This window comes from Haemaphysalis longicornis, unplaced genomic scaffold, assembly GCF_048455015.1.
Source record: "Haemaphysalis longicornis isolate Haplotype H1 unplaced genomic scaffold, Haemaphysalis longicornis Haplotype H1 scaffold_7, whole genome shotgun sequence".
Lineage (NCBI taxonomy): Eukaryota > Metazoa > Arthropoda > Arachnida > Ixodida > Ixodidae > Haemaphysalis > Haemaphysalis longicornis.
The window spans coordinates 178,920,246-178,947,697 of NW_027526422.1; the positions used below are offsets into that span (position 1 = coordinate 178,920,246).

Consider the following 27,452-nt stretch of genomic DNA (forward strand, 5'->3'; position numbering starts at 1 on the left):
GTTACGGTCGCTTTACGCCTGTCCGCGGAGTGCCTCAGGGATCGGTAATCTTGCCCTTCCTTTTTAATATTATTATGTTGCCGCTTGCCTGGCATCTCGGCTCTATACCTGACATGCACTTTCTAATGTACGCGGACGACATCACAGTGTGGACTGCACACTCAGACCTGACTCGGCAAACCGCGTGCCTTCAACAAGCCTTGTGTGACACGCAGAAATGGTGTGAATACGCTGGCTTAACACTTTCCACCGATAAGACAGCTATTCTGCCTGTGGCCAGTGCTTGGGGCCGTCGCCGACTGGAGGTGTCTCCAATCTCATTACAACTCTGCGGCCGACCTGTACGCACTGCCACTTCACTTCGCGTGCTGGGGTTAGAAATTTATGCGTCTGGGTCAGCGTCTATGTGGTTACGTTCCGCTCGCCAAAAAGCGGGACAGATGCTTCACCTCATCCGACGCATCTCACAGAAGTCTGGTGGCTCCTGTTCCAAAATGGCCCGCCTATTGGTGCGGTCTGTACTCCAGCCTCGGCTTGTTTACCAGGCCCAATTCCAACACCTGAACCAGGCGGAATGGGCTCGACTTGAAGCAATTAACAGAGCCGCAATGCGTGCAATTACCTGCCTCCCTAGGATAACACTGATCCCTGCTCTTAAGGCTGAAGCTCAAGTTAACACCTTGGATGAGCTTGTTCATCAGCGTCGGTCCGCCCGCATGCATAAACTCACCTTTGTTGCTGAGGCAGCGGCGTTAGGAAACTACATGGGTCGTTCGCTACCCACATCTCTGACCTGCGCCGTTACCAGGCCACCTTGGCTATACCACCAGGTGACCGACAACAGGCCACTAACGCGACTGCACAATCGGTCCAACGGACATTCTGACACGCTGTTCCCGGTCGCACAAGAACTGGCGGCTGATTCTCAACCCCAGGTGCTGCAGGCATTTGTGGACGCTGGGGCCAAGGGCGACGTGGTGACCACAAAACTCCAATGTCCTTCGCAACCAGAGTCCTGTCAAACGTGCTTCTACGAAACACGCCGCACCCTGCCGTCTATGCTGGCCGAGCTTACGGCCATCCGAGACGGCTTGCAAGCACTAACTGCTGCACTTCATCAAGCCCCTGGAGGTACTACTTTACAAATTTACACAGACTCCACGGCGGCCATACGTGATTTACGTCGAGTAAATAACAACTCAGCTGTCTCGAGGGACATTCACGACATACTGGACACGTACCCCTGCCCTTTGCGGCTCTCGTGGGTCCGGCGAAATACTCTCCCCGCTCACATTGCGGCGGATGGTGCCTGCCACACTGCATTTATTCCACGACCATTGCCTTTACTGCCACTAGAAACACCAGAACAGTTTCTCCAAAGGAAAGAAGATCTTCGTCGCGCCACACGAGCTCTTATTCCACCGTGTGGAACGGACCTCCCTAGCAGACTCGCTCGCTGGGAGGAGGTCTTGCTGCGAAGACTTCGTGTTGGTGTAGCCCTCTCTCCCGCCGTTACCCGGGAGTGGCCACCACGTTACCATGCCCCGTTCGCGAAGAACTGCCCCTTTTGCACGGCTCCTGCCGAAGAGGCGGACACTGAACATTTGCTGTGGACTTGCCCTTCATTGGAAGCGGCGAGAACAAGACACCTCCGAGGCACAGGCCTCCACCCTGGCAGACCACCTGACCTTCATCGGTGGATTTGGGGACCCCATCATCGCTCCCTGCTTGAGTTTCTTCGCGAAACGGGGGTTAATCTATACCTGTGACGTATTATTTTAATTATTTTATGCCAACGGGCATACTATCGCAAAAAGAGCTTAGTGATTCCAATTTATACCGATTAAAAATAGTTTAGTAAATCAGAGAATTGAGAGAAAGCTGAGGGAACTTTTATAATCACTATTTATCAGGGCCAGTTTCTCCTTCCGCCTTTTGTGATACCTCTTAAAACACAATCGAACTGGTATTCCTCAATTTAGAAAGCGGAGTCCCATCTGTGGCAAGCAGTGAGCAAAGGTAGCGTTTCTCTAACAGCCACACGTCTGTACGTGGTCTCTACATTTTGTTTTCCCGCCCTTTAAACGAATCCTTAATGTATCTTTGAGGTACTACCACTTTATTCCGCCGGGTCCTGGTTACCCAGGAGGTGATGTCGAACAAGTTAATCAAGCCGTGCAAAGGAAGCGCGCAATGGACGCGAAGCTGCGCGAAAACACGCCCAAAACAGCCGTCGCTAAAGTAGATGACAAAGTTGTACCGCCGACGCGGCCGCCGGCGAGCAGGCACCTCCGCGTGGGGAACGCTGGGTAAATTCGCCGTGCCATTCGCCGCGCCAAATTCGGCGCGTCTTCCGTGAGTGAAACCCTCTTCGTCCTTGTCTTATTCAGCGCTATTCTTTTGTTACAACGTCGTACCGACAAGCCCAAACTAGCACTCTAATCAATAGCGACTTTTGCGGCTGCGCCGCACTGCTGCATTTTTTCCCCTCGGGCACATGCTGGGTGGACTCGGCTGGGCGCCCCCTCCCAAGTTGCGCCTGGGGCACTTGTACCCCCCTGCCTCACCCTAGTCACGCCACTGCCCAGAAGCGACTGCAGCATCTCCACCTGCTTAAAAAAAACGTGTACCCACTCCTCCATCCATTTCTCTCTACCCCATGGTTCTGTTCAGTATTTTGATTGATTGTGGGGTTTAACGCTCCGACGCTGTACAGGCGATGAGGCGCGCCGTAGTGGAGTGCTCCGGAATAATTTTGAACACCTGGGGATCAATTAACGGGCGTCGAAATCTCGAATACACGGGAGTTTTTTGCTTTTCGCCTCAGTCAGAAAAGCGGCCACCGCGATCGGGAATCGAACGCGCGTGCTTGGGCGAGCTGCCAAACGCCATAGTCACTGAGCCATCGCGGCGGGTTTCTGTATTGTAGCTGCGTAAAATATTAGCAGTACGCTGAATTTCGGAGTGCCGAAGATCAGTCGGAATAAACGAAGGAATCCAAACTGACAAAAATCTTTTCGATTAACGGATAATTTTGTAGAATTAAAATGTAGAGGGGAGCTGGTCACCCGTGCCAGGGCTGCAGCCAAGCCCCAAGGACACCTGGACTGAGGCGAACCCACCCCACCGAGTGACGGCTCAACCACCACCATTTGCTTTATTAAATGTTTATTCTCTTTCTAAAATGCAGAGAGACTGGTGGGATTAGCCACGTAAGAAATAGAAAATGCGGTAAAATTGAAGGCGGAATCGCTGAACGTTCACGGGCTCACGCATGCGCGGCCAACGGCGCTCTATCGTCCTAATGGCCATCGAAAACTAAATTCCTCATCTTCCGAGCTTCTAGCGCTGTGAAATAGCAGAGCACGAACACGGTCTCAGCCCAACAGAATTTCTTGACTTTCACGAGCTAACTACACTTAGTGAAACGGGATATCAGCGACGGTTGTTACTCTACCACATCTGCAGGATAGGCCCCAGCTCGTTTTTAATTGCTTATTTTACATTTAATGCTAACGGCGTGCCTGCAAAAAACTTTGTAAGGCTACGCTAACAACGCCGATTAGGGAAGTTTAAGAGCTGCTTCTGAATTTGTCACCGAAGAAAGCGACAGGGCTCCTAAAAACAGAGAAAAAGTGTGAGGACTACGGGTGCCTACAATAGTGTTACTAGATAAGGTTACAGAGTAGCGGCACCCTTTCTTCTATTGTTGCGTGCCGTCGCCATAATCATTGGTAAGTTCGCATCACGTGACATCTGTTTACGTTGGAGCTGTGCACGGGCCAAAAATTTGGGCCCGAACCCAGCCCGGGCCCGGTACTTATCCCAGTAGGCCCGGCCCCACCCGACGAAGACGGCCGACGGGCCGGACCTTAACCTTATGGCCCGTGCCCGGCCCGGCCCAGCCTGGCCCGGCTGCGTGTTTCCAACCTAAATACCGTAGGGGCCCGCGCCTAATTGGGGCACGTTTGGAGCGAAAACTACCTCAAGGCGGTAAAATGCATCGTAAGGGAAATGATAACAGGCAAAATCAACATTAAATGGGCAAAACAGTACCAATTAAACACAAAAAATCCTGATCCGTGCTTCTACCGCGTCAGCAACGTGTAGTTTCCGTGATATCATAGAAAACCTTAGTATTGCTTCACTGTGCCTGGCCAGCTCGGGCCGTCAGGACGGCCCGGCCCGTCCGAAGCATTTACATTTCGGCCCGAGTCCGGCCAAGGCCCGGGTGAAAAGTAAGTCGGGTGGCCCGAGCCCGGCTCGCGGACTGGGCGGAGCCCGGGCTTTCGGGTAAGCCCGAGTCCATACACACCTCTAGTTTACACTGCGACGGTTCATGGACGCCGCCATGTTGTTGCTTGTGCATTTGCAGTTCGTAAACTGTGGTAGACTTAGCCTGTGCTCCCTGCTCTGCGGCTGCGCGCTACTGACGTCGTTCCGAACATGAATCAAAGATAACGCGTGCAGCTGAATTTCAGCAGCAGAACTGTGTCAGAAGATGCCGTTTTGTTGCATCTTCGAGTGCTGTTAACAAACGACCCGGTAGAAGTTAGCGGAGAGGCCGTAGAAGCGGAAATCTTGCAACGCTGATAAACACCAAAATGGCCGCCATTGCTTACTTGCATGCCTCAGTGGCGGTACTTTTTACCTTATCTAGTGAGACTAGCCTACACGTGTGACGTTATCTGGGAATATGGTTTCACTTTTAAACCTGAGTTTCGGTCTGTATTTTTTTTCTTTTTGCTTTTCGCGAGAGGGAGCCTTCTCTCTTCAATATGGCCGTCGAAGCTTGCAGGCTGTTGTACGCGTCCTACAATAAGCTTGAGGCCCTCAGAAAGCAGCCGCCGCGACGGGATCCCGGCTTGTATCGGCACCTTCTTGTCACCACGATGCTGCGCAAGAGCCAATCGGCGTGGAAAAGTGACGACGAAGAGTCGGGGCGCCGTTCCAGGCTCGACTTTACCGGCGCCGATAGTGCGGACCTGGTTCCCCAGCAGCTTCTAGTTGCAAATTCCGAAGATGAGATTGCGCAGGACCCAAGTTCTTCAAGTCCACAAGCTAAAGCTCAACCCTTGCTCGGCGCGGTGAAATGCGAGGAAGAGACCACACAGCCCGCTGAAGTTTTGCACGGCGACACTTCAATGCAGTCTGGTGAAGCTGAAGACAGCGGTTCGCTTCTGACGATCGATGCTAGCGACGGCAGCTTTGGTGACCAAGGCGGTGCTTTTGGGGAGACCACAATGCAGTCCTCGGGAGCATCCGCCGGCATTTCGGCGTTTGAGAGTGGAGGTTTCCGAGGGCCTTTGCAGTCCAAAGAAGACGTCGAGCGTCTAACGGACGTTGACCGTGAGTGCACTGAAATTTTCTTACTGCTAGATTCATGGTGAGTACGGCGCAAAACAAAGCCCAAACGGCACAGGGAAGACTAGGACACAGACAAGAGCTGCGGGTGTCCTTTGTTTGTGTCCTTAAACCTTGGGAGCACTATGCATATTTAGCATTAGCCCAGCTTACCGCAATTACCTCCTGATAGATGCTGTAGTATTGAGGCCTCACTTGGGCAGTGCAAGTTGGCGTGTATTGGGATTGTTTGAAGGTATGCAAACTGATGTGAAGAACAGGACAACCTTGTTGCTGGTAGTTGGATCAGGGGGTAGGCAAGGGGGGAAAACATTGCCATCCCTCCTTAATTAAGAAAGTTGAGAGAACCGCTAAACTTTGAGCCATCAAAACCATGCGTACAACCTTCGCCGAAAGTTCGTCCAATCGATCGTGAAACCTTCAAACACACCAAGCGCAAATGAGAAACAAACCCATGCGACGATTTCTCGCGCACTAGGTAAACGCAAATGCGAACAATCTAAACGCATACGAATCGTGGTTTATGAGATAAAAGTGTAATCGATACGTGCATTGCTTTATCTAGAACCGTTCCTTTTTCCCGAAATCCAAGTAACCATTTTGACACAATGGAAGCCCTGTTTAACGCTCGCGCCGTGTGTCCAGAGGTCTTATCAGATTTTTTCGGTCAACCAACCCGTCTATGGGAAAATGCATTAGTGTTTGACAGGACGCCATTGGTGCCACTAAGAAACCTTTCGCGTTAATAATCATTAGATATAGGACAGAATTTGAGCGGAAGCACAGGTGATATGTGACGGCGCTGCCATGGGTGGCACAACCAGCACCATCATGATGAGCTTGAAATTCACTTCTAATAATTGCACTGAATACTCGAAACAGATAGAAATTTCTTCAGAGGGTACTGAAACGTAGTAGCCGTGGTCGAGTTGTGCCACAGCCACGTGCAAATACGGTCGTAATAAAAAGTTAGATATCTACATTTGGATAATAAGGTGTAAGGCTCGATAGCGATACCTCGATTCCCACGGAGCGTTTTCGTACGCCGTTGCTGCATTTCCGATATATGCTTCACGAACACTAAAGGTCATCTAAAAGAGAAAGACTAGCAACGAGGGTTTTTGACCGCCGTAGCCCACAAAAGACAAAGGCTGTCTGCGCTCCTTTGACTAAAAATGTGTGCGCGAAAGATTGCGGATGCGATTAGCTGATCAGTTCGGGTGAAAAGGCGTCAGTGTCAGTGTATCAAAATTTTTATTCTGTGATGTCTAGGCCGCTCTGAACAATTTTTTTTTTCAGAGAGGGGGAGAGAGAAAGATCGATAGAGAGAGAAAAAAAAGAAAGATAGAAAGAACGAAGGAAAGAAAGATATAGAGAGAAAGCGAACATCTTTCTTAAATTATTGCGCTTTAGGAAAACGGGCTAAAGAGATGTCTCAAAGGTGGAACCTGAGCCTATGGCACCACTCATGCTCCAGCTCCTTCGCTTGCCCTCTCGCACAGCTCGCGCTGTTCTTGAGGTAAATAGCTGGTCAAAGCCACCTCCCAACACTAGAAGTGGAAGATGCGAGATGCTATTTTTCAGTTGTTCTCCCCTCACCATACACTTGGACATGGCTAGGTTACATGTAAGTGGGTGGTGTTTCCCCGATTTTAGCAGATATTTAAGTTAATGTCTCATGTCTGATGTTAAGTTAATGTCTGATAGATTTCCAGATACTTAGGTTTCTTTTACTTGGACAGAGTTTGTGATTCTTTGGTGTTGAGCCCTCGTTGTAGCAAGGGGAAAGATCGTGTTCCTAGGCATTGGATGAGGATTTGTTCTTGACGCTTTCCAAGGAGGGTAGTGTGGTAGTCGTGATCACAATTAACACGGTATGTAAGTTTCTGTGCCTCGTAGTCAGTGCGTCGTTCTCTTCCAGACTATTGGGTTCGGGTGTCCAGGTGACGTTAACTTTCTCCACTGTGGATGAAAATATTTTACCGAAACGCAGAGGTATTCTGCCTGCAGAAAGCAGATAATGTACTTTGAAGGTCTGTAATGATGTTACGCTTCTATTTGATACTTCCGCTATTTCGATTGCCAAGGGGATGGCTACAACTTCCCCTTATTTGTTCCTGTATGTTGGAGGGTCATGCAGTCACAAAGATTGCCAAAGTAGTCAGCTACGACAATTGGTGCCTCCTGTTTTTCTACAAAGTCGGTGCATGCTGTGGTATTATTATACTGAAACTTTCTCCGAGTGATCTTGATCCTGCCATATCGCCTCTTCTTGTGCAGGACTGGATCCATATTGTGGGTGCAGGACAGATTAATGCGGGGTCGCGGAATCGGGGCCATGTCTTATGGCCGCAGTAGTTTCCTTTCAAAGGGGGGGGGGGGGGGGGGGCAGAGGGGGCGCCCGTCTTATATACGATGTCCCCTCCCGATTTCGGTTTTCAATCCGCTTTCTCGGTGCTAAGAGAGTGGTTTCTCCAATTTCTTGAAATGCGTTAGAAAGACGCAAGTTGAGAAGCAATTCATCGTAATTGTAACCAACATCCTATTTAGGACGAATACAGTGTGAAGTCCTCTCCCATTGATCTTCACCCGCTCTTGTCCGGCGCTGCCCGAGTCCATTTTTTTCTCCGAATATTGCTATTTCATCCCCCCATCGAGCAAATGGCCTTACACTTCTTCTAGATCCCTCTATGCATGTTCATTATTTTACCCTGGTGGTCCATCCTTTGTTAGTTCGTCTCACGGTCAAAATTGCGAGGTTGAGGACTGTCTTATATGCTGTCCTAATGATGGAGGTTTTTTTTTCGCTTTCTTTGGTGCGGGTAAATTTGTGGTACTGTTAGCTACGCAATATTGTTAGTCATGATCAGTGGTTGCGTAAGCCTTATTGTTTCTTTTTCTCTTTTGTTGCTGTGCTTTCTTCAAACTTCAAACGTTTAAATTGCTATAGGCACTCTAAAAGTTACTTGCGGGGCAGGATAAGTGTTCAAACACGTTAAAGTGAAAACAGAACACAAATACTCCCCCTGGTGTTGAAAAAAATCTCCAGAAATTGACAGAAATTGAAATCCCCAGCTTTCAGGACACTCGCAATTGAATGGAGCCTTCTTCCCTGTAGCCGTCATTTGACCATGCTAACAGACTATTATGACCATAGACCTTTTAATAGCGCATATGCTGGTTTAAATTCCAATAAGTTCTTATCTCTTTTTCACCTAAATGTGCGAAGTATTAGAAATAAACAAGACACACTAGACAACTTTTTTGCGAACATCAATCTGAAATTTGGTCTATTGCTTTTTTCTGAGACATGGTTATCAGAGCTTGATACACCGCCCAAGTTTTACAATTGCAGTTATTGTGGCCTTACAAGGGCCGCTAGTCGGGGTGGTGGTGTGGCAATGCACATCAAAAACAATCTTACTTATGATGTACTACCTGAATTTTTTTATCAGTGAAAACGTTGAATGCCTTTCTATTAGTCTTAAATCACTCACAGTTGTCCTAATATATAGACCCCTATCTGGCAATAAGTCGCAACTTTTAATTTTTATGGATAAAATATTAAACTTCCTAACCCATTCAGGCTCAATGTTCGTCATAATGGGCGACATGAATATAAATATGCTAGGCACTGATGGAAATGCTAGCGAACTAGATAACACAGTCGCGTCAAACGGGTTTTAGTTTTCGCCTAACGACCCAAGAGAATATTACCCGAGGCAAAAGCTAGCTCATGTTACGTCAAATATAAGGCACCCTCAAGTGCGTTTAGCGGTCCTAGCTATGAGTTAAACTCGTGGTTTCCATTTTAAAAAATAGAAGCCACTTTGTTAAGCTTCCATGTTCTCGTTGGTACTGTAACAGCGCTTACCTAACAATATATTCCCACTCAGTTCGTCTTGGTGCCACTGAAGTTCTGCTCTGATTACTACCTTTTGGTGTACAGTGCGCGCAGGCTTGTCTAGGGCAAGCGAGCGCGCGGCTTGGGAGCGTGCGGGCGACATCTGCTTACAGCGGCTGGGTTAGAGATAGCTTGCCATTGCGCGTGCGCCGATCTCGGACAGGGTCAGGCCGGTCTTCGTTTCGCATGTGCCGCTCGAATTGGCAGACGCCACCACCCTCGAGGGGTGATTGTCTTTTACAGTGGCAGCCGGGAGCGTTGACAGGCCAGATAAACGCGTCGTTCGTCGCGGTGCAATAACCAATCAGGCGGTCACGCGATGCTAGAAAACGACCTCCGCTTATCTTTTGAATCTCATGTTTAGCAAACGAAAAGCACGCAAAAGGAACACACTGCAGCTCTTTCTGTCAAAACGTTTCTGCGATTAAGTAACGGCTGCCCTGATAATGCATGGCGTTAAATTTTGCGCTTACCCCGTGTCACCGCCTACGATTGGCACTTCAGAATAAACGCGCCCCTTGTGGGGCGTGGCGTCTCTAAGTTTGAGAAGCCCATGCTATAAGACGACCGACCCGAGCCTGTCCGAGATCCACGCACGCGCAATGGCAAGCTATCTCCAACCCAGCCACTATCAGCAGATGTCGCCAGCATGCTCAGAAGCCGCGCGCTCGCTTGCCCTAGACAAGCCTGACGCGCACTGTACAAAAATATGCGTAGCATTCTTTGCCCAGCAGCCCCCAGCCTGGACTATGGAACGAAATGCATTCACACAAGTATGCAGTATTGGTGGAAATAGCGCATGATTTTTTATATTAAACTAAATGAAGATGATTGGTCAAACACACTTCGGAAAGCCAAATGCAACAAAAAATAGAAAAAAATAGCCCTTCGGCAAAATTACCTGACCATATCAAAAATATGCATCTTATACGAATCCCAAGAAAAACCGAAGACTAAGCGAAACCAAGCCTGCAAGTAAAGTTCAAAATATGATTGATTGATTGATTTTAGAATTTAACGCGCCAACGCTACGCAGGCGATGAGGCGCGCTGTAGTAGAGAGCTCCGGATTATTTTGACCACCCGGGAATCTTTAACGTGCGCGGAAATCTCGAACACACGGGCGTTTTTGCTTTTCCCTCAATCAGAAAAGCGGCCGCCGCGGCCGGAAATCGAACCCGCGACCTCGTAAGTTCAAAATATCAATAAAACTAAAGCGAAAATCAGCATACAGTACAAAGCCCTCCTTTTACACGAACATGCCTAAGTGGCGGAAGTAACGCATTTGATTGTCATAAAAGCGTAAATGGAGATAATTGGAGAGGTAATAGTGAAAATAAAAAAAAATAACAAAAAGATTTTTTTACGAAATCACAACTATGCATTTTTTGCATCTCCTCCAACAAACGAAATAACCTTGGAAATTCGAAAAAATTGGGGAAAAATTAAGCCCAGCTCTGCCCAGTGTGAAATAAATCGGCGGAGCTGTACTTGTGTCGGCTGTAACGTCAACGGGCGTTCTCCCGAGTACTGCAGCGCAGGACGCGGGTTCGATTCCCGGCCGCGGCGGCCGCTTTTCTGATGGAGGCTAAAAGCAAAAACGCCCGTGTGTACGGGATTTCGGCGCATGTTAAAGATGGCCAGGTGGTCACAATTAATCCGGAGCCCTCCACTACGGCGCGCCTCATCGCCTGCATTGCGTCGGGGTGTTAAACCATGCAATCAATCAATCAATCAATCAATCAATCAATCAATCAATCAATCAATCAATCAATCAATCAATCAATCAATCAATCAATCAATCAATCAATCAATCAGTCAGTCAGTCAGTCAGTCAGTCAGTCAGTCAGTCAGTCAGTAAGTCGCTCGACCGACCGACCGAGTACTGCAGCGCGTTGTTGTGCGCGAATTCTGCAATTCACGCAAAGGAATCGGCAGCAAAACGCCAGCGTCGGAAGGCTCCCTCCCCTCCCCTTCACTACGTGGAGGTAGAGGAACCCGTCCCTGAGAGCCCACTTTACCGTCTATCGGTGGCTCTGGGAACCTTCTTGTACTCTTTTCCTTGCGTGACACACTACCTACAGCAGACGAACAAAAAGGATCACCTACAACAGCTCTCCTGTTAAAATGCATAGCCCGAGTTGTATTTTAGGCTATGTTCAGAATACCGACGTAACAGACATATCGTAAGCTATGGACGTAAGAAACGGCGTGTCACGCAGTCCGGTTGGCTGAGACGTGAAATGACGTCATTCTTTGAAATTATTACGGCAGTTGCGGCAACAGCCTGAACCCGGCCTTATAAAACAGGCAGCGTTTATATTCAGCCGCACAGCAAGCGATGTGAGAAGAACAGAAGTACAATTGGGTGACACAAAAAGCACTGACGATTTATTAATTTTTTTATTTATTTACAAGTACCCTCAGGGCCGAAGCATTATAGAGGGGAGTGGGAAGTACAAAGAATAATAACAATAATAATAAAAACGGTGAGCAGTGAAAAATACATGCACATTTCAAGTAGGCTCAAAAACAGTAACATTCAACATCGAAGAGGATTTACACAGTGCTAGAAAAAATACAACACGGGTAATTGGCAAAAAAAACAAAAAAAAAACGTTTTACAAGGCCAGGGGTTTCAGTGTCACTGGTGATAGCAGACCTAAATTTATTAACGTTATCTATAGCAGCTGTGGTGGCGGGAAGGAGGTTCCAGTCAGTCGAAGTTCGTGGAAGAAATGAAGCAGCGTAAAAACGAGAGTGACACGAGGGGACAGCAACTTAGTGCGCATGGTCAAGTCGTTCAGACACGTAAGCGGGGGCATGAATGAATTCTGTTTTCAAGAGCGGGTGATGGTAAATTTTGTGGAAGAGACACAGACGAGAAAATTTTCTACGGAGCGCTAAGGTTTGTAAATGAAGAGTTGATTTCATAGAAGTTATGCTGGCAGCTCTAGTGTAGTTGCAAAGAATGAAACGGGTAGAATTGTTTTGAACCATTTCCAGTTTATGAATCAAAAAAGCGGGTTTAGGATCCCAGATTGAGGCGACATATTCAAGCTTTGACCTTATTAGCGTTTTGTACAGAAGTTTTATGGAAGATGGGACTTGGGAAAAGTTACGTCTTATAAAGCCCAAAGTACGGTTAGCATTCGCGGTAATGTAATCGATGTGCATATCCCACTTCAAATTATTAGTGATATGGACTCCTAGTTATTTATATGATGCTGCTGGTTCTAATGGTATCCCTTTAACAAAATACATAGGAGTTACCGTTGAGGTACGAGTTATTCTCATTGCCTTGCATTTAGAAATGTTCAGTTCCATTCGCCAGTTATCACACCATGTAGCTACATTATCTAGGTCTGCCTGCAGGATAGTTATATCGGCGCCGTTTTTTATTTCACGAAATACAACACAATCATCAGCAAACAGATGAATAGGGGATGAGACAGAATTAGGAAGGTCGTTAATATATATAAAAAATAATAAGGGGCCTAAAACTGAACCCTGTGGGACACCAGATGCTACTATTGCAGGGGAAGAGTTGAAATCATTAGCTGAAACAAATTGGTGCCGGTTAATAACAAAACATTCTCTCCATTTGAGTAAACTACTGTCGAGGTTTAGGCTACGGAGTTTTAAAATTAGTAATCGGTGACACACCTTGTCAAATGCTTTCGACAAGTCCAAAAATATGCAATCTGCGGATGAACGCGCGTCAAGAATAACATGAATTTTCTGGGTGAACGATAAGAGTTGCGTTTCACAGGAGTGGTGTTTACGAAAGCCATGTTGAGCGGGGTGAAAGAAAGAATTGGATTCGGGAAATCGGACAAGGTTAGAGTAAATGATATGTTCAAAAAATTTACAGGGGATACTGGTCAGCGATATCGGACGGTAGTTGCTAGGTGATACAATGCTACCGGATTTAAAGACGGGAACCACCTTAGCCATCTTCCACTCAAAAGGCAATAATCCTGATTCTAAGCATTGTTGAAAGAGCTTGGCAAGGAATATCGAAGAGTACTGGCATGTGCTTTTTAAAAACTTCGGATTGATTTCGTCAATGCCAGCAGAAGAATACATTTTTAAAGAATTAATTATGTGCACAATGCCTGTAGGGTCTATCAAAAGGGGCAGCGTAGGACAGTATTCGTAAACGGGAATCTCTGGAAGTTGATAGGCATCAGTAAAAGTGGAGTGAGAGAAATTGTTTATGAAAGTTAAATTTAGGACTGTAGGACAATCCTCGTCTGCAACCTTGTTGCCGTCACCATCTATTAGCGAGATCGATTTCCTGTCACGAGGGTTTATACAATTCCAAAACTCTCTAGGGTTTTCTAATAACACAGAGGGCAACGTGTTTTGTAAGAAGTTTACTTTGGCGACCTTAACAGCAGAAATGTATGATTTAGATGCATCATCATACGCCAGCCATCGCTCATTGGTTGGAGATTTTTTTGCGGAACGGTAAAGACGTTTTTTTCGGTTAGCTAACCTTCTGATATTCGGGTTGTACCAGGGGGCATTGGGATTTGAAAATATTTTTCTTAGGGGAATATATTTGTTTGCTAGTTCGTGAACCTTTCCTTTAAACATATCCCAGTTATCCTGAACGGAGCGTGCTTCAAAGCCAGCGATAAAGGCATCAAGAAATGAGCAAAGGTCGGCGTTAATTGCATCAAAGTCAGCTGCGTGGTAGTCCCTAATACACTTAGTGGTATTTTTGGGGGGTTTAACATTGGCACTAACAGTAAAGTTCAAGAAACAATGGTCACTAAGGCCAGGAATGTATGCTATGTCTGAAGAAAGGTCAGGGCAGTGGTTAACACTAAATCCAAAATGTTGCAAGCAGTCGCGTATGTCCTGGTAGGCTCAGTGACAATTTGAGAGAAATTGAATATTGAGCACATATGAAAGAAGTCCTTGGTCTGTGAAGGACACGATGGAGGAATGGCTACATTGCTGGCCCATTCAATCTGGGGGAAATAAATCTCCCAGAAGAAAAACTTTAGAAGTCGGAAAGCGGGTGATGACCGTATTAATTACGTCATGTAGTTCGTCAGTAAACGCGGCGGGGGCACTAGGGGACCTATAACATACTCCAAATATTATTTTTCTACTACCAGTTTCATTGAGTACCCAGTTTGTTTCGAGAGACGAGTAAATGTGTATCGGTGATGACGTAATGTTACTTTTTACAGCGATAAGTGTTCCCCCTCCATGCCTTTGCGTGCGGTCACATCTATATAATCTGTAACTGCTAGGTCGATGAAAGATCTCGGTGTCAAGAATGTTGCGGTTCAGCCAGGTTTCCGTGAGAACTAAGATATCAGAATCGCATGTGTCAATGATAGAATTGAGAGCGATACTCTTGTTTGTTACGCTACGTATGTTAGTGTAAAGAACAGATAAGTTTGACAGCACGCACCGCGACGCTTCGGTGTTTGCTATGAAGATGGCTGCCCTGATTTTGGAGATATATTTTGTGCCGAGTAAATAGTAATGGAAACTTGAGTTTTGTCGTCAACTTCTTTGATCGTGGCAGTTAGCGTGTCATAAGCATATCGCTTTTTGTTCATATGCAACTGTTTGTATTTGAGCTGGAAAGCGGGAGAACCAGGCTGTGATTTAGCGAATTCTATTATCTTTTTACGGGCCAATCTTGTACCAGCGGAAAAGTCTTCAGATATGGTTATTTCCTGGTCTATTAGTTGAGTGCGCAGTGAAAAAACGTTTTCTCTTGCCTTGTAGTGATTAAATTTAACAATCACGGGACGGTGTCGAGATTGGGAGTATTGGTCAAGCCGGTGCGCACGTTCAATGCTGTCTGTGGGAAAACGTTCCTCTGTGCAGCTGGATAAGATTGCCACAACCTTGTTTTCGGTTTCCGCCCATGTTTCTTTACAGTCAGGGATACCATGAAAAATCACATTATTCCTACGGGAACGGTCGTCAAGGTCGTTTGTGGCGTAGGCCATAGAATCGTACTGTGTAGCTAGGTTTGAAATCTCAGTTCGTGCCTCAGACACTTCAGCGGAAAGGCTGTCGATTTCCAGCAATTTTTTTTCAACGTTGGCGAGTCTTTCACTCATGTTGTCTAATTTCATCCTAATGTCATTCTGGCAGTGCTTTATCTCGCGAACATTTGGAGCCAGTTCGTCATGCCTTGCCGCCTGATCAAGCGAACGAGCCTGAATATCTTTCAGCAGCCGTAAGATTTCGCGAAATTCCGGGGAACTTCCAGCATTTTTTTGTTACTTCAGTAGTGTCGTCGGTCGGGACTACCTCTGTACCAGAGGCTGCATCATTAGAGCGAGTTTTAGGGCCGGGATTTGACTCTACATCTCCCGAGCGTAACAGAAGGAAAACCATGTCGATACACTCGCATACCAAGTCAAAAAGACCCGCCGCGGTGGCTCAGTGGCTAAGGCGTTGTGCTGCTGAGCACAAGGTCGCGGGTTCGATTCCCGGCCGCGGCGGCCGCTTTTCTGATGAAGGCGAAAAGCAAAAACGCCCTTGTGTACGAAATTTCGGCGCACGATAAAGATCCCCAGGTGGTCAAAATTAATCCACTACGGCGCGCCTCATCGCCTGCGTTGCGTCGGCGCGTTAAACCCTACAATCAATCAATCAATCAACCAAGTCAAAAAGCACTTGTGGGCACGGGAGCAACACTAGACAAACATTGTTGTTCTTTTTAGCGTACAAGGAATGCCTTTCACTAACCTGCAAGACGTGAAATTGCAGAACGTGAGCCATTCTGAACGCACGGTAGCTCCCGTGCCCACTCCCGTGATGTGCCGCCGGGAAAGTTGTAGCTGACGAAAAAAAAAGAAACGAAACGTACTTCGACGAAGACAAGATACCACAGATTACTGTACTTTCTTATGCGAAGTTTGTGCGCAGCGCGAAGTGCAGTCTTATCGGTCACGGCGCACATCCGCTGCGTCTCAGGAAGTGATCGCGTGATCAGCGAACCATAGAGTTCCTTAGTAAGTGTACTATAGAGGAATCTGCACATGAGAATTTATGTCGTGGTGGGGGATTATGGGAAAATCCTCGATTATGGCTTGGGCTTGGCGTGACAATTGGATTTTTAAGCGCTTTTGGGGATTTGCCTTCTTCACTACGCATTAACACGTCTACGAGCTACGAGGAAGCCGAAATCCTTCCTGTTCTGTTATAGCCGTGTTCGGTGAAAAAGGCAGGCAGTGCGTGATCGTACCTGATGTTGGTCATGCCGCAGTCGAAGGGCGTATGATTGAGCAGGTGATATGCCGCCGGGAAAGTTGTAGCTGACGAAAAAAAAAAGAAACGAAACGTACTTCGACGAAGACAAGATACCACAGATACGGGCGCCTCTGTCTGTCCTATTTCTCTTCTCCCGCGACTGTTTAACACCATGTTTTCTTTTATCTTCAAGTATGAACCAACGCGCTCAGCACCTAGTGTTGTTAAAATAGTAGCTGACGATTGGTGCATCGGTTCACCACGGAGACGACGTTTTCATAGGCACGCTCAAAAAGCTTTCCAAACTCTTAAAACTACTTCTTTACTGAAATTATGGTAAAATTAATAAAATAAGTGTCTAATGAGTTTCCCTCGAAATATTAACATTGTTGTTTACTACCAGCTTGGTCTGCTATGCCGGAGCTGTTTTGCATAATGTCGAAAGCGCCATTTTTTTTCTTGCGCGCCTGGAGCCTTTCTGCGGCGTTTCGAACGCGCCATTTTTTCTTGCATGGCGGCTTTTTTTTGCTTACTATCGTAAAAACCAACTCAACGCGCGTTATTAACTAAATGAACGCGGGGCTGTCGGTTATATAACGCAGATTTTGCCTGAAACTTACCTGCAGTTTTCTTTCCGCTAAACAACGAGGAGATGCATGACCCGCGCCAGTGGTTCACGAGGTTCGAACGGTTATGACTATTTAAACCGCGTGTTTTTCGAAGCCTCCGCGTGACTTCCTGACGACCGTACACCAGGCTTTACTTGGGTCCGTAATCTCACTGCGCCGCCTGATTCTGGCAGTCGCTTGACATCGACGGTTAGCGAGTTACGACGACAAGGCGAGCCCATGAGTGCTACCACTTAAAATAGCCAAACCTAGCTGTCAGTCTTCAACTTCAACCGAAATAGCAGCTATAAATATATAATATGATTTTAAACATGGGAGGAATGCAAAGTTCCAGAAACGTTTTTACCACATTGCTTCTAATTTCAATCCGCATTGTTTTTCGGTGTCACGCAGCCGGCTCTTACCTGTCTTCCGATGAAGAGGTCCTGATAATGGTTGACAGCCCGCCACCGGGACAGCAGCTGCCAACCAGGCGGAAGCGACCGAGTCCGCTGCCGCCCGCCAAGGACGCGGAACCTGCAAAGCGGTCCAGGGGGCCTCAGGTTGAAGTCCCGTTGTTGTCCGAGGTATGCATCGTGTCTGCCAACACTTTTCATAGGCCGGCGTGGTGCGCCTCCCGGCAATGGAGACAATGGAGACAAAAGCGGCAGTGGAGACAAAATGCAATTTTTTTTAAATTTGAAAGAACTTGCCTCTTAACTTGCCACGAAAGGCGTTATTTTAACGAAAAATGAAAGAAGTGTCTAAAAACTTCCGCATTTCGCGCTAGAGTGATGTAGTATGAGCAAGGGGGACGCACTAGAGGCCAGCAATTAAAATGCCAACATGTTGTCAAATGCTAACATGTTGTCAGCATGTTGGCATTCATGTGATGCGATCAAACGGAACTGCGTGTCCCAACACAATGGCCCTGTCATGTTTATTAGCGGCCACATAACGCACAAACAAGATTATGTGACGACATAGCGACGTCACGGGAGAGCGGCATGGGAGTTCCCACTGCTTCATATGTTCTCGTTAATATTTATATTATTGCTTTGAAGTTTGCCATAAAATTGGACTCATTATCATCCATGCAAAGGGGCGTTTTCAATGAAGAGAACTTGTAGTTTGTCTTCATGGCCTCATTAGACATCGTGGAGAGGCAGCATTCATGATGTGATAGCCATAAATTTCGATAGCTGCGAAGGTCAATAATTACGATTATTTTGCCAGACCGCACTGCCTTTCGAAAAGCGGTGGTTACTTCTTTTGCGACGTGCAAGGATTGCCGAGTTTTTCAGTGCTGCCAACGCCTGTGGTTGCACCATGTTACACGCGTGCGTCATAAAAATAACAGCACTATTTTATACTTTTCCTAAGCGACGCGTTTTGTTATGTGGTTAGACTGTCAATTCTCTGCCGTTGCAAAATGTTCCTGTTAACTAACCGGGTCATAGTGAACATAAAATTAGTTCAGTGTGAGTTCCTCAAGACCCATTGAGGCAGTAGCTTATGGCGAAAAAGTACGCCGTAAGGCGAGAAAACGCCGAAAAGACTGTTTGAAAGAACCAAGCATATATACTCCTACAAAACTCGCGTCGAGTTAGTTTCATAGCTGTTCGTTAACATACGGTCAAGGCACAACAAAACCGGTGATCTGTGTCCAATTTTCTTGCCCTATGTTAAGCACAAAATAGCTTAAATCTTTGAACAAAGACTTGCGGACGAAGACAAGGTGCATTTAAATCTGATTTATGAGGTTTAACGGGCCGTCGACGCAACAGAGGCGATGAGGCGCGCCGTAGTGGAGGGCTTCGGATTAATTTTGACCCCCTGGTGATCTTTAACATGTGCCGAAATCTCAAATACAGGGGCGTTTTCGCCTTTCGCCTCCATCAGAAATGCCACCGCCGTGGCCCGGAATCGAATCCGCATTCTCAGGCTCCCGAGCACAATGCCTTAGCCACTGAGCCACCGGGGGGGGGGGGGGGGGGGTCAAAAGCTGCATTTAAAATTAAAATTATTTCCTAAGGGGTTACCGTCTATGGTATTCAATGCGTATTCGTGATAAAAGTGTATGAATTTAAATCTTGATTGATATTCTCAGCGTTTGGTGACACTTTGCATGACCAGCGAACCTCCCAGATCGTTCAAGCTCTGAACACCAATGTTTCAAACACGTCATGCACAGGAAAAAAATAAGCCGAACCTCGAAAGTTAGATCTTAGTTTGGCTTCAATGCACTTACAATTCAAATCTCGGTGTTATGCGCGCACTACAAAAATTTATCCGGCAATGGATTTATACGCTCGTAATCTTCTTGCACGTGCTACTTGACAGTTCCCCTGCATTGACTTTTTTGTACAAACAGAGGTACAAATTAGCGCTAAATAGGTCATAACGGTGATGAGAACAGAATATAATGAAAGATACAGAAACCACGATGCCTTGAATCTACGAGCCCAACTCTTTAGTGAAAAGCACTTCGCGGAGTAATCGAGCTATCATTTGAACACCCCCCTCTTCCCTCCCATGCGAGTTATTGTTCGCCCAAAACTGCTTCATAAAATTCCAGTGAAGGCAACCTTCAGATGCAGCTTCGTTGCTACTGCAATTGGCGTCTACCCGCTGTGCTTCTACAAGCCGGTTTTCGCGCAGCTGCCTTAACATGGTTTCTACCTGCGTTCCCTAAGACAAGTCCTATCACGTTTTCCCGAATTCAAGTTACGGAGCTTTGCAGAATAATACGTCGCACATATTTGACTCGTAAATAAAAAGATCACATAGAAGTCTTCCTCTCGTGTTCATTATAATACATTGGCATTCATAAAAGAACAAAGGCCTCTGAAAGGGGCTGTCCCTTTCATACTTATACTCCTACCTAATGAAATTTTACCGGTTTGCCACCGAAGGGGTTTTATGAGAATTTCAAGTTTACATGCTTCTGAGTAGTATTTTAGAACATATCAATGGAAGCACCATGAACGTGTAGTGAACTCTGTGTGTTTAAAGGCATAAGTGGGTTTCATGCGAAGAGAAGGCGTGCAAGGCTTACCGTACTTACCCGATTCTAACGCGCACTTTTTTTCCGGAAAAATAGGTCGAAAAATCGCATGCGCGTTAGAATCGGACACGAAACCGAAACCGAAACAGCGAAAATTTCGTCCCACCCATCGCCATCGCCATGTCAAGATGGCGCTTAAGCTTAGCAACGATTTTTCGGACGCAGGAAGCATAAGCGCCTAGGCTTTACAATCGGCGTTCACAGAAATCGTCAAATCGTTCCACTTGCGCGCTTGATAACAGCAATGGCAGCAGCGGCTCTCACGCGTTCAAAACGAGCGGTCGGCTGAAGCGTGCGCCTCTGGAAAAGCTCGCGGAATGGGCGTGTGAGGCGTGCGCCCCGATCCCATCGACCATGGTTGAACGTTAGTTCAGAAGTGTGGCATCGCGAACGTGCTTGACAGCACCGAGGACAAGATGTTGTGGTCAGCGGAGAGCGACGAGGAGTGAGATGAGTGAGATTACTTCGGGAAATAAATCACCGGTTTTTCTCTCGCATTCGGTTTTTTTGCTCACACAGTTCCGTGCGCGTCACAATCGGAGGTGCAAGTTTTTTCGTTTTTTTTTTTGTCGGGAAAATCGGGTGCGCGTTAGAATCGGGGGCGCGTTAGAATCGGGTAATTACGGTAAATCATAGCGAAGCTGCAGGTTTTCTTTCTACGTTAGCAGTGAAGGACACATCCCCAAGCATTTGTAGGTTTGAAATTGTTTATTTACATGTTCTGTCGTCGCCTTGCACTGTGCCAGTACTACTCATGGCAACGATTCCACGTGCATCACGTGTGGAGAACCGGCGAAGCGGCAGGGTTTCTCTCTACGTGAGCTAAAGGAAACATCAACGCTGCGCGACCCGGTGACGCTGGGCGGCAGTCGCGAACCCCGCGCTCATGGGGGCTCGGCATTTTCTCGTTCCTCGGGATCTTCGCCAGTTTTTTTTGGTGGGTTTTATACGCCTCATCTTGAATTGCGTTGGCTTTGCTACGACAAATTGAACGACAAGGGGACGGCACGAAGCGCACTTTTTCGTCCTGTTTGTCGTACTAAACCGAGCGCAATTCAAGATGAAGCAGTACCAACTAGCCGCATTGTACGTCCCTTCGTTATACGCCGGCGTTAAAAAAAGAGAGAAACAGATCCTGCGTAACAACGAAATTTTAGTCATTGCTCGGCTTTAATAAACCGACACCCCTCGTATTTTTCTTTCACATAACACGATAACGATTCGGTGTAGAAATAACACTGGCAAAAAAAAAAAAAAAACCAAAACGAAACGGAAGGGATACGGCGCTCAGAACATTTCCGGGGGTGTTTTGATTCCAACCCCCCCGGCTGCGCCCCAGCTTGGCATTATCCGTAACCCGTTCACTTGGATAGCGACTAAAACAATGTCGTATACCGCAAGGTTGAGGCTTGCCTTGGACTCTCCTTCGGTTGTATTAGAAATGTACGGCAATCACATTTTTTCAATAATTTATTGATTTGAAATGTTGTACCTCTATCCAAATAGACTGACTTGTAGGTACTGAATAATAAAGTTGATGAGCTTTTCTGTTTCATAGAATGGCCGAAATATCGCCAAGCACTTTGATTTCATTTACTTCGCGAGTCCACTTGAAATACCGTCAGAATCTATTTCAGCACAAGGTTAACGACTTTGCACAAGTGAAATCAATCCCATAAAGAGAATTTTAAACCGAATGAGAAACGCAAGCTGTTCTGTTGCGATCTCTTTCACCAGCTTCAATTTGCCGGGTACCGCTGCGCAAGTTTATCGATGATAAAAACACATAGCATGGCACAAGCGATCCAACGAGTCCTCTATGCGTGACAGCGGGTGGACTTATTTCGTCGTCACTTTCTTGAGCTATCTGTCCTCTACGCACGAGGAAACCAAGGGTACCACTCATGAAAAGATTTTCTTCATGAATGAAGTCCAGAAGGAAACAATGATGGGACGGCTGCTTTGGCGCATTGCTAGTGTAGGCGTCGTATACGCGAAGGCCCGTCGCCGCACTCCGATGCGCGTCTTGAGTGCATTAGATTATTGAGGCACCGTTAGAAATATCAAACCGACTTGAACTTGAAGCTTACACGTATCATCAGGGGTATAGCCCTCACGAGTGACGACAACTGTTTTTGTGCGACCTCTTCAATGAACCTCACTTTGGCAGTAACCGCTCTGTAAATGTATCGATGAAAAGAACGAACCATGGCGCAACTGATCCTACGAGTCGGCGACGCGTGGCAACTGATAGACGTGGCAGCGGTCACCTGCTGTGCCAGGTAACTTCAAGCTTGTTTGAACACCAGCGTAGGTGTTAGTGGAAAGACGCTCGTGCGGTCTATAACATTGTTAGACCGTACGTAGGAAGAAGAGCACCGAAAGAATCATCAGCTCTTGCACTCGGCAAATGTGGGTGACCAGCAAAACCTTTTAGAACATGACATTGAGGCAGCACCGAAGTAATGTGCAGGTATTAGCAAGTTTAATTTATGTTGAGCGTTGACGGCTCTCACCCGTAAAAAAGACATGCTTACAAGCACACAGTTACCACTAGTAGTCTTCGAATAATTCACTCAAGAAATATATTCGCGGTATAATACGTTCAAGCGTGAGGTCCAAGTCATGTTTTGATATTGTAAATGGTGTCTCAGTAACTGATGTACCCATGATGCCTGTCATAGTGCGGCGACGGGACTCCGTGTGCATATACGACGCGTTCCCTAGCAGTGTGTGGACCCAGGAGCTCAGCATTACTCTCTTCTAGACAGCATCCATGAAACGTTCCTTTACGTGGTCACCTGATGATCTCTGCATATTATAATCTGGCAATGCCCTTCATCTATTATCCGTGGTAGAATAAACGCCAAGAAAACGTCTACAGTGAAGGTCTTAGGCAAGTTTTGATCTTGCAAAAAGCGCTTAATATTAGCTAATCTACGCACGATACCCGTCTAAGTGATTAGACGAGTAAACGTAAGGTTCAAACTATGTTTTCAACCGCGTGGAACTGTGGTAGCGTACAAGCCAGAACGTTCGCTGTCCGGTACCGTGCGCTGGGAAGACCCGTGGAGCCTCGGAAGGTTTTGTTTGCAGTCATGAAAAATACAAGGAGCATTGGTTTCGTAAGCTTCGAGTAAAAATACAGATTTTCTACGAGCACATTATTTCTATAGACAGAGGCACAGGTCTGCGAGGAAATAACGCAAGATCAGCTTTAACCGATATAGCCAAAGTCACGTCTTTGGTTTTTCCTCGTGAGAGCCGGTGTAAAGCCACAGGTTACAATTATGATATTTATTTATGAACTTTAATTAATAGGGTAATTAATCCTGGTTACTTGTTTACACTCTCTGCGCCCAGCTACTGGTGCATTTAAACTCCCCGCAAAATGGCGCTGCCCCGGAAATCAGTGCTTGGGAAAGTGAAGTCGTGTGAAAAATATTCTTGTTAATGCAAAGCAGGGAAGTTCTGCAAGCTAATTCCGTTGAACGTGCTCAGAAGCTGTCAAATTTTGCTCCAGATATTATTTATCGCTCTTCTCGTTTGAATGACTGCATAAGAAAGTGAATTCAAAGATTTGCTGCAGAAAATTGAGTGTTAAGTTTGGAAAAGCTGATGACTTATAAAAATTTGACTGTAAGCGTTCTCTGTATTCTGTGGAAAACACCCAATAAAAGCACTACCTTTGTGTTTTCTCTGTTTTATTTCCAGCATGGTCGGATGTAAATATCGTGCAAATGTAGGGAGCGACTTGTTATACTCGCATAGTATCATCAGTGCCCTTACAGTATCTCGAAGAGGGGGATTGGGGAACTTTAAGTGTGGAGGCATCGTCATGGTAGCTGTGTAAAGAGATTTCGCCTTATCTGAGGTGTGCTTCTGCACTATTGTCCAGTTCTGCAATTGGAGCAGTGAAGTCGTAATTTTAGTGCTGTTGCCAGCCGTAGCTGACCTTGTATAAATTTTTACATGTGATCGCGTTTGTGTTGTGTTGTCAAAATATTAAAATTTTCGCCTTGTTTTCACTGCTTTGTAAGGTGAAACTAAAATAACTTAGGCCATGGGTTCTAAGCGGAATATGCAGGATGTATGAGACCGGAAAGTGTAGTGTTCCGGAAAGTACCGGAAAGTGTTGTAGAGGTCGGGCGTGAGGAGGAGGAGGAATAAATGTTTATTCCACGAGCGCTGGTGATGCTGTTAGGGCACTTGCCCGGTGGGGGGCGTCCCTAGTCCGGAATGCCCTGGCCTTGGCTGGCAGTCCAGGCCCTCTTCACCAGTAGGCGCTGGGTCCCAGGGTCCGGACTTTTCAAGCAGGCCACCCACTGCTCGTAAGAGGGGGAAGAGTTAGGGGGTAGGCCTGGGGTTTGTCCGAACTCCCATACTTGGTGGTATAGGGTGCCTGGCAAGGAGCAGAAATTACAGGTGGCCGCGTATATGGTGGGATAGATGGCGTGAAGGAGGGTGCGATGAGGATAGGAGTTGGTTTGTATTCTCCTCTGGCTAGTGGCTTCTTGTCTTGATAACTGGGGATGTGGAGCCGGGAATATTCTTCTGCTTTGGCGATAGTGCACTGTCTCCATATTTTACGAGAGGTTCTGTTTTGGGAGCAGCAGGCGATGTTTGTCCCTCGTAGATAATGGCCCGGTGTACGTGCGCGCGTACACCGGGCGAAAAAAAAAACATTTTAGGCAAAACAGGTGCATAGCTCATAGAAATGCAGATTACAGATATCCTATGATACACAACAAGATTAGACATCTCGTATTGCTCATTTCTCGACACGGCCCTACATGTAATGAAAACACAAAAGCAAACAAAGCCTCCAGAGATGTTTTTTTTCTATTGGTAAAGTGTTGCACGTTGGTTCAGTCCAGTTAAATGTTTCAATAGGGTAGGTAGTTTGTAAGCATTGTTTCTGTGAAAAACATTTCGTCTTTTCTATACATTTGAAAGATAAGAAGGAAGATCACATCTTCGCTTTCTGGCGCCCTACATGGAAGTCGCAGCTTTTCCAAAACATACGCCTAGCTTAACTAGTCATGGTAAGATATTACATTACTCATGTCTCTCCTCGTTTTCTAGGACTCCCTGGAAAATCCTAATGAAAGTTCCGCACCACTCCCAAGTCCCGCCGCTACCGTAGGTTACGACGACGAAGGGAAAGCTGCTTATCTCGCGCTCAAACCTTGTTCGTCCAAACTCACCTCAGCCAATGGGACCTCGAATGGGGCAGCTGCACAAGCTGCTGATCGAGCTGCTCTTCCGGATCTCTACAATTTCGAAGTCATGAAGGACGTCGTTCTAAATTTCACCGATATGCCCACGACTTCGCCTCTGTTGAAAGACTACGAAGAACAACAACTCTGAGCATTGTTCACTTGGGGTGGGGGGGCCTTTCTTGGTTTTTAAGACTTCATTGCTTTGACTGTGTTCCTTCCGTCGTTCAGTGCTTGCAATAAATGTAGTTTTTCACCAGAGTTCTTATCAACTTGTTTGACGATGACCGCTTTGCGGGCTGTTGACCCCGCAGTACGACAACGGCCGGAACTTGAACGTTCGAGGATTGGGGTTGCGCCTGATTATTTGTATTGTTTTCCACCGCCGGGAAAACGCAAACCGGTGACCCAGGGATGAAGAAGTGCACTCTGAACCATTTTCTGGGGGGAAATACCCAGATTCCTGTAATTTTTCCCGAAAATTCTCTTCATCCGAAGACGTCTTTGGAATCCCCAGTTTATTGTATCCACCAAAGAAATGTTATCGAAACTTGTTACTTGTTTCTGGCGGAGCACCCGCATCACCTAGGCCAATCCTTCTCGAGATGACTTGCACATCCTGCCGTCGCTGCTTCGAGTCGATGATCAAGAGCCGGTGGAAGTCTACAATGCAGAGCATGAGTTAGCATCCACCACTAGCCGCGAAAACGACGACCGCCTCTTCGATGCATATGACGATGGTTACTACCACCGCAACTATGCAAATAAACAATGACCCTGCTAATTACCTATGCGTACGCCAATGCTCACTTACACAGCTTGGACATATAAGTCTTGCGGGCGAGTCCAAGCTTCCCTGAGTTTTTTAAAGCCTATTGAGGCCCTTGGTATGCGTGACGAGGCTTAGGCTTAGACGCTGATGAAAATTTGTTTATTATATTTAGTTGTGTGTGTTCGTAGCTGGTAATAAGACGGAACAACTAGTTAGTACAGCACGTCATGAACTGAAGTGCAAAAATTGATTGTAGGTTGTGGATGGCAAGTTTTTGCAGTGACTTAACTTTGTTGATTACTTCTGTGTTTCGAAAGCTAGTGTTTAGAATTCCAGCACTCGAATGTCTTCGTTAATAAATTTCCCTGGGGCAATTCTTTTATTCTGCAGCCGACTGATTGAATTTTTAGCGCTCTTTTTTATTGCATTCTCAGGGACGGGAAGGGAGGGAGGTGTTTAGAAGGTTGAGGTTTTTTGTAGATAATGGGAGAGGATTGGTCAGAAAACACTAAAAAGAGTAGCTTCTAATCGTGTTTTGTTGAGCCCCGTGATTTACTGAAAAACATTATTTTAGGTGCTAAAAAATGGTCCCGGTATAAATAATGCAGAACAAAGGGTCCCGAAGCTGAGGTAGTAAAAAAAGGATCTCGACCAAGTAACAATTTTGTTGAGGTTCCAGTACGTTACTTTTGTACTACAGGTATTAGTTTGTCTATGCTTGTTCTCATATCGTGTTCTTTACTAACGGCGTTAATTGGAGTAAGGAATCATGTGAAAAAGAACGTTTATTATTACCTGACCTGAAACGAATTCACCTTCAAACGGCAGGAAAGGCGTGCTCAGTACCCGCCCCGACGTGTTTCCGACCACACCGCTAAAGTTGTCTGAGCAGGCGACGTAGAAATAACGTTAGTATAAAGAATATACCTAGCCACCGCATTTAAAAAAAAAAAGCAATTCAGATAATCTCGAGGTATATATAATTTGGAAGAGGGGTTGCTGAAACGGCTCTTAATTTAGGCTTTTGATTAACCTGCTCAATTAATTCCTGTCTACACTACCTACTTTCTGCTGCATTCATGATCGCCGCATTATTTTTGTGTTCACTTTCCACGTGTAGATTGCTTTTTGTTGCGATGATGGCGGTGAGCAGCCAACATATAGACGTAAATATGCCTACATATACAACTTGTTTGGTTAATTTTAGCCCTCAAATCACTGCTCTGCGCAGGCGTTTGTTTAAGAGTATAGTTCGTTTGGTACTCCCGTAAATAAGGCGTCAT

The 27,452-nt window shown here is 46.4% G+C and overlaps 1 protein-coding gene across 1 annotated transcript; it reads left to right on the plus strand.

Annotated features, from left to right (window-relative positions):
* The first annotated feature begins 4,528 nt into the window (after positions 1-4,528).
* LOC144145581 (uncharacterized) lies at positions 4,529-25,594 on the plus strand. The gene is made up of 3 exons (XM_077677231.1): positions 4,529-5,349; positions 17,526-17,698; positions 25,264-25,594. Exons 1-3 carry the CDS (start codon positions 4,779-4,781, stop codon positions 25,546-25,548), a joined length of 1,029 nt encoding a protein of 342 aa, XP_077533357.1. The 5' UTR covers positions 4,529-4,778; the 3' UTR covers positions 25,549-25,594.
* The last annotated feature ends 1,858 nt before the right edge of the window (positions 25,595-27,452 follow it).

What these genes read in the sequence shown, in the direction of transcription:
- LOC144145581 (XM_077677231.1), top strand. Translation starts at nt 4,779, where the DNA reads ATGGCCGTCGAAGCTTGCAGGCTGTTGTACGCGTCCTACAATAAGCTT. An exon ending in GCGTCTAACGGACGTTGACC is followed by an intron (nt 5,350 to 17,525) that starts GTGAGTGCACTG and finishes GGTGTCACGCAG; the next exon opens with CCGGCTCTTACCTGTCTTCC. An exon ending in AAGTCCCGTTGTTGTCCGAG is followed by an intron (nt 17,699 to 25,263) that starts GTATGCATCGTG and finishes CTCGTTTTCTAG; the next exon opens with GACTCCCTGGAAAATCCTAA.